At 44.5% G+C, this 7,830-nt stretch overlaps 1 protein-coding gene across 1 annotated transcript; it reads right to left on the reverse strand.

Moving 5' to 3' along the window:
* Nucleotides 1-3,636: 3,636 nt before the first annotated feature.
* LOC306667713 (polyubiquitin-B-like) lies at nt 3,637-4,185 on the reverse strand (the record flags this gene model as incomplete). Its single annotated transcript, XM_079150418.1, has 1 exon — nt 3,637-4,185. The coding sequence occupies one exon, from the start codon at nt 4,183-4,185 to the stop codon at nt 3,637-3,639; it is 549 nt and encodes a 182-aa protein (XP_079006544.1).
* Between the last annotated feature and the right edge of the window lie 3,645 nt (nt 4,186-7,830).

The following is a 7,830-nucleotide window of genomic DNA, read 5'->3' on the forward strand; positions in this document are numbered from 1 at the left end:
TCTCTTTGCTAGATCAATCTCTGCTGGTCAGAAGAATGCCTTCCTTGACTTGGATCTTTGCCTTGACATTCTCATTGGTTTCATTGAACTCCACCTCCAAGCTGGTGGTCATGCCAGTCAGATTCTTCATGAAGATCTGCATCTGAACTCTGAGGTTAGACCAGGTGCCATTGGACTCCTTCTGGATGTTCAAGTAAGAGAAGGCTCACCTGTCTTCCAGCTGTTGCGAGCAAACATCAACCACTGTTGGTTAGAGAAGATGCCACCATGTCTTGGATAGTTACCATGACATTCTCAATGGTGTCAATGGGCTCCACCTCCAGGTTATTGTCTTGCGTATCAGTGTCCTCACGAAGATCTACGTCCTACCTCTGAGGCAAGGAATTCATCTCCCCAAGGAGCAGGGTTTGATCTTTGCAGGCACAGATCTGGAAGACAGGCACACCCTATCTGACTACAACATCCAGGAGGAGTCCACCCTGCACCTGGTGCTGCACCTCAGAGGTGGGATGCAGATCTTCATGAAGAACCTGACTGGCATGACCATCACCCTTGAGGTGGAGCCCAGTGACACCATGGAGAATGTCAAGGCAAGAACTAAGTCAAGGAAGACATCCTCCCTGACAAGCACGGGTTGATCTTTGCTGGAAAAAGCTGTAAGACAGATACACTTTTTTCACTACACATCCAGTAGGAGTCTAGTGTCATCCAGGTGTTTGTCAGTAAAGATCAACCTGTGCTGGTCAGGGAGGTGCCTTCCTTTCCTTGGTTCTTGCCTTGACATTCTCCATGGTGTCAGTGAGGTCCACCTCTAGGATGATGGTCATGCCAGTCAGGGTTTTCATGTAGGTCTGCATCCACACCTTACAAACTGCACCAGGTGCAGAGTGTACAACTCCTAGATGTTTTAGTCAGACAGGTTGGGAACATCTCCAGCTGTTTGCTAGCAAAGATCAAGCTCTGTTGCTCAGGGAGGATGCCTTCCTTTTCCTGGATCTCTGCATTGCCATTCTCTATTTTGTGACTGGTCCCTACCTCCAGGATATGGTTGTGCCTGTCACAGTTTCATGAAGATATGCATCCCCCCTCCTAGGCACAAAAAAAAAAAGTGCAGGGTGGGCTCTTCCGAGATGTAATCAGACAGGTTGCTGTCTTCTTCCTCTTTTCTAGATCAACCTATGCTGATCAGAAAGATGCCTTCCTTGACTTGTATCTTTGCCTTGACATTTTCAATGGTATCACTGAGGTTCACCTCCAGGTTGATGGTCTGCCTGTCAGGTTCTTCATGAAGATCTGCATCCCACCTCTAGATGCAGAACCAGGTGCAGGGTGGAATCCTGGATGTTGGAATCCTTACAGGGTACTGTCTTAAAGCTGTTTGTGAGAACAATCTCTGTGGGTCAGCAAGATTTTCTTCCTTGTCTTGGATATTTGCCTTGCCATTCTCAATGGTGTCATTGTGGTCCACATCCAGTGTTACGGTCATGCCAGTCAAGGTCTTCATGATGATCTGCATCACACCTCTGAGGTTCAGCACCAGTTGCAGGGTGGATTCCTTCTGGATGTTTAGGCAGCAGGGTGCACCAGTCTTCTAGCTGTTGCCAGCAAAAGACAACCTCTGCTGGTCAGGGAGGATACCTTCCTTGACTGGCATCTTTGCCTTGACATTCTCAGTGATGTCACTAGTTCCACCTCTAGGGTGATGGTCATGTGGATCAGGGTCTTCATGAAGATCTGCATCCCAACTCTGAGGTGCAGGACCAGGTGCAGGGTGGACTCCTGGATATTGTAGTCAGACAGCATGCTGTCTTCCATCTCTTTGCTAGATCAGACTCTGCTGTTCAGAAATATGCCTTCCTTGTCTTGGATCTTTGCCTTGACATTTTCATTGGTGTCACTGAGCTCCACCTCCAAGCTGGTGGTCATGCCAGTTAGATTCCTAAAGATCTGCATCCCACATATGAAGTGTAGCACGAGGTGGCAGTGGACTACTTGTAGATCTTCAACTAAGAAAGGGTGCATCAGTCATCCAGTTGTTGCAGGAAACATCAACCTCTGCTGGTTAGGGGAGATGCCAATCTGTCTTGAATCATTACCTTGACATTCTCAATGTGTCAATGGGTTCCACCAAGAGATGGGTGGTCTTGCTATTTAGGGTCCTCATGAAGAATTACATCCCACCTTTGAGACAAGGAATTCATCTTCCCCAAACAACAGTGCTTGATCTTTCCTGGCACAGAGCTGTAAGATAGGCACACCCTGTGTGACTACAATATTCAGGAGGAGTCCACACTGCACCTGGTTCTGCACCTCAGAAGTGGGATGAAGATCTTCATGAAGACCCTGACTGGCAGGACCATCACCCTGGAGGTGGAGCCCAGTGACACCATGGAGAATGTCAAGGCAAGAACCAAATCAAGGAAGGCATCCTCCCTGACCAGCACAGCTTGATCTTTGCTGCAAAACAGCTGTTAGACAGTCACACCCTGTCTCACTGCAACATCCAGAAGGCATCTACTGTTGTCCAGCTATTTGGCAGCAAAGATCAAGCTGTGCTGGTCAGGGAGGATGCCTTCCTTGACTTGGTTCTTGCTTTGACATTCTCCATGGTGTCACTAGGCTCCACATCCAAGGCAATGCTCGTGCCACTCAGGGTCTTCATGAAGATCTGCATCCCACCCCTGAGATGTAGCACCAAGTGCAGGTTGAACTCGTGGATGTTGAAATCTGACAGGCTACTGTCTTCCAGCTTTTTGTGAGATCAAATCTGTGCCGGTCACAAAAATTGCCTTCCTTGTCTCCAATCTTTGCCTTGCCTTTATCAATGGTGTCACTGGGCTCCACCTCCAGGGTGATGGTCCTGCCAGTCAGGGTCTTCATGAAGATCTGCATCCCACTTCTGAGGTGCAGAACCAGGTGCAGTGTGGACTTCTGAGTGTTGTAGTCAGACGTGGTGCACCAGTCTTGTAGCCTTTGCCACCAGTTCAACCTCTCCTGGTCAGAGAGTTGCCTTCCTTCACTGGGATCTTTGCCTTGACATACTCAATGGTGTCACTGAGGTGCACCTTCAGGGTGATGGTCGTGCCAGTCAGGATTTTCATGAATATCTGCATCCCACCTCTAAGATGCAGCACCAGGTGTAGGGTTGACTCCTGGATTGAAATTCAGTAGGCTACTGTCTTCTGGTTCTTTGTGAGATCATCTCTGCTGGTCGGGAATCTCACCTTCTTGTCTTAGATCTTTGCCTTGCCATTCTCAATTGTCTCACTCGCTCCACCTCCAGGGTGATGGTCATGCCAGTCAGGGTCTTCATGAAGATCTGCATCCCTCCTCTTAGGTGCAACACCAGGTTCAGTGTTTAGTCCTCTTAGATGTTGTTGTCAGACAGGTTGCCACCATCTTCCAGTTATTTCCAGCAAAGATCAACCTCTGCTAGTCAGGTAAGATGCCTTCCTTTTCTTAGATCCCTGCCTTGCCATTCTCTATGCTTTTACTTGGCTCCACCTCCAGGGTGATGGTCGTGCCTGTCAGGGTTTCATGAAGATCTTCATCCCACCTCTGAGGCACAACACAAGGTGCAGGGTGGACTCCTCCTAGATGTTGTAGTCACACATGGTGCTGTCTTCCCTTTCTTTGCTAGATCATCCTCAACTGTTCGGGAAGAATGCCTTCCTTCTCTTGGGTATTTGCCTTCACATTCTCAATAGTGTCACTGGGCTCCAACTTGAGCATGCTGGTCGTGCTGGTCAGGGTATTCATGAAGATCTGCACCCCATCTCTGAGGTGAAGCACCAGGTACAGGGTGGACTCCTTCTGGGTGTTGTAGTCAGACAGGGTGCATCCTTCTTCCAGGTATTTGTCAGCAAAGATCAACCTCCGTTGGTCAGCGAGGATGCCTTCCTTTTCTTGCATCCCTGCTTTGACATTCTCACTGGTGTCACTGGGCTCAAACTCCATGGTGATCGTCATGCCTTTCAGGGTCTTCATGATGATCTGCATTCCACCTCTGAGATGCAGCACCAGGGGCAGTGTGGACTCCTGGATGTTGTAGTCAGAGAGGGTGCTATCTTCCAGCTCTTTGCTAGATCTACTTCTGCTGGTCAGAAGAATGCCTTCCTTCTCTTGTATCTTTGCCTTGACATTCTCATTTGTGTCACTGAGCTCCTCCTCCAGGGTGATGGTCATGCCTTTCAGGGTCTTCATGAAGCACTGCATCCCACCTCTGTGGCACTGCACCATGTGCAAAGTGAACTCCTCCTGGATATTCAAGTAAGACTGGGTGCACCAGTTGTCCAGCTGTTGCCAGCAAACATCAACCCCTTCTGGGTAGGGGATTTGCCATCCTGGTCTTGATTCCTTACTTTGACCTTCTCAGTGGGATCAGTGGGCTCCACCTCCAGTTGATGGTCTTGCTGCTCAGGGTCCGCATCTGCCCCAAGCAGTAGTGGATGATCTTTGGTGGCACAGAGCTATAATACAGGCACACCCTGACTACAACATCCAGGAAGAGTCCACCTTGCACCAGGTGCTGCACCTCAGAGGTGGGATGCAGATCTTCATGAAGACTCTGACTGGCATGACCATCACCCTGGAGGTGGAGCCCAGTAACACTGAGTATGTTAAGGCAAAGATCCACGAAAAGGAAGGCATTCTTCCTGACCAGCAGACATTGATCTAGCAAAGAGCTGGAAAACAGGCACATCCTGTCTGTCTGCACTATCAAGAAGAAGTACATCCTTCACCTGGTTCTGCATGTCTGCAGTGGGATACCATCCTATGGATGTGGAGCCCAGTGACACCATTGAGAATGTCAAAGCAAGAACCAAGTCAAGGCAGGCATCCTCCCAACCTGCTCAGGTTGATCTTTTCTGCCAAACAGCTAGAAGACAGACACACTCTCTCACTACAACATCCAGGAAAAGTCCACCCTGCACCTGGTACTGCATCTCTTCATGTTTTCAACATGGAGAATGCGTCCTTCTTTGTGTGGTCTGAAAGGGTCTCCCATGTGTGAACTCATGATGTCTCAATTTTGGAATCTTCCATTCCTGTAGCCGGGCAGTAGTTAATATCATTTCCCATGTCAGTCCAGTGTACTGACATATTTGGTCTAAAGGCATTTTGCAGCACACACAATGGAGTGATTGGGTTCTTTGTTTTGTGAATTCAGTGAATGAATCTCACAGACACCAGTAGTGGACAGATGAGGGTCAATTATCCGAATTTAGGAAAATAATGGAATGACAGGAGATGTCTTTCATGGGTGGGGTTCCAATGAGGGTGACCGGTGAGTGCGTGTTGTCTTCAGATTTATATGCATCTAAGGGGTAAAGAAAATCTGCCCCCAGTCCAGTCCTTGGCATGGTATTCAGTGACAATATCCTCTTCACGTACCATTTGTTCCAGTCAGTTTAAGGTCACTGTGTTGTAGTTGGTCCCTTTTCAGAGAGGTCTGGGCTCTGGGCCACAGATGTCTCACTCTCAACTTAAGCTGAGCCTTGCAGGCATGGTCTTGGTCTGTTTCACTGTGGTCTTACTTTTCAAAGAAATCTGAACTTGGTGGGGCCCTAGTCTCCTATCTGCATACCCCAGCTCTTTTCTTACCTCCATCTCAGGGCCTGTGTCACCTTTTCTGTCTTCCATATTTATGGAAATGTGCACAGCACACAGTCTCCAGAGAAGTCCTCAAGATTTACTCAGTTTGCCAATTACTTTGCAGACAAAGGGAGGAACATAATTATTTGAATGAAGTCAGGTATACTCTTCCTTGGGACATCCTGAAGGCATTTCTGAGCCCCTTTCCATCATAAGGCTTTGCCTTAAGCCAACTGGAGAAAAAGATCCTGAAAGTTTATAATATTTAAATTTTCTACCAGTCTTGGGCATTTAGGTGAAGTTCATTGCCAATCTTCAAAAGGATATTGCCTGCAAATTGGGCCCCACCATTTTTGGCAACTCTTATATATTCAGACTGATTTCAGCACAGAATTGGCATCTTTGGTCCCCTTTTTGATTGCCAGGAGCAAATCCAATCCTCTGAGGAATGGTCTGGTGAATGATGTAAACACGTCTTGATCATAATGAGTACCATGGTGAAGAGAATCAACTATGACAGACCCAAGCTTTCTGGTAATAAAATGACTCTTAGGGATTTGCTTTGAATTCACAGGAAGTTCCCAATTCCTGGAAACTTCAGTGATGAGCTCTCTTAGCATTTGCACCCAAATATTCAGGGGAAAATACTGTGATTGAATTCAAATTCAGACAAGAGGGGCAGGATGGTGTATTAGAGGCACCCAGCACTTGTCTGTAGTCAAGAGAGAGAATCTAAAGGCCACACTGAGGTTTGTGGCCATGGGAGAATATTCAAGATCAACAGAGGAGAGACTCAGACCTGATGATTCCTGAGTATTGGGCTGGATTGTGAAAGTGAGTGCCCAGTACTGATCCCAGGGCAGGCCTCCAAGGCAAGGGTTGGGGTGGAGGCAGGAGAGTCCCAGTGAGCAGCAGAGGCACAGGACTCAGCACTGTGCAGCAGTGTCATCTGAACACATGACAGATCTAGGACATGCATGGTGAACAGGCTCTGGAGGTGTGCTCTGCCCTTCACTGCATATTCTCCTGGTGCCCTAACTGGGAGTGACAGCTTCCCAAGGGGGATTAAAAACTTTCTTAACTTGTGTCTTCATGTTTCAGACATAATGTTAATTTAGGTTAACATTTCTATTCATCCAAAACATATGTGAAAATCTATGGAATAGATAATATGGATATATAATGGATATATGGATATATAATATGGATAGAGATAAAATGGAATAGACAATAGAGAATAGAGAATAGATAAGAAACTAAAATACATTTCAAAATTAAAACATCTCTCCTTAGTTTTGTCAAGAGACCCATTTCAGAAAAATTAAGAAGTATACATAAGAATCTTAAAATTCTACTATTCATATATAACTACTATTAACATTAAACACATAACTTATAGATAAATGCATTTTATACATATAAAATTATATTAATAGTTTTAAAACTTCTAAATTATTTCAAATTGCACCCAATATTATTTTAATGCCAGATCTTTTAGCATATAGTTGATTTATCCAGAACCCCTATATTGGACATTTAAATTATTCTTGCTACCTTAAAAACAGCTATCAGGAATATTCCTACAGTGTTCTATTTACAAACGAACTTTTTTTTTTTTTAACTGCTGGGAGATTACCTTATTTATTTTTTTAAATCTCTCAGCTTTCAAATAAACATTATTTTAACAAAAATTTCTAAAATATCATTGGTAGGTCAATGGCATGTAAAATTCTAAGACTTTTAAATTACTTATTAAATCACTGTCCTGAATGATACTACCCACTTACATTCTCCCCATCAATATTTAAAAGAACTAATTCCCTACACTTGGATTGGCACAACATTTAATGACAGTAAATATTACTCCTATTTTGTTAGGTAAAATCTAGTCAATCTTTTGCTTCTTTTTTATTATTAATGAGTGGAAATTTTTGTCCTGTGCTCATTGAACATATGTATTTCTTATTTCACCAAATGTCTTTTGATAGCTTCTGTGTCTTCTCTTAAAATAAAACTCTACCTCTCATCTCATTCCAGGTTAAAATAATCATTCAAATTCATTTAAACTTAAATTGAAAAGATTAATTTTTGCTATACAAATTACTATGTGCCTAATAGAAACAGAAAATGCTATATACAACTGTTTAAAATTATAAAAAATTATATTCCTTAATCCATAGCTATTATAAAAATTAAATATAATTTTACACTTATTCATTTTATATTGTGTTTTCC

The sequence above is a fragment of the Sciurus vulgaris genome, assembly GCF_902686455.1.
Source record: "Sciurus vulgaris genome assembly, chromosome: 8".
NCBI lineage: Eukaryota > Metazoa > Chordata > Mammalia > Rodentia > Sciuridae > Sciurus > Sciurus vulgaris.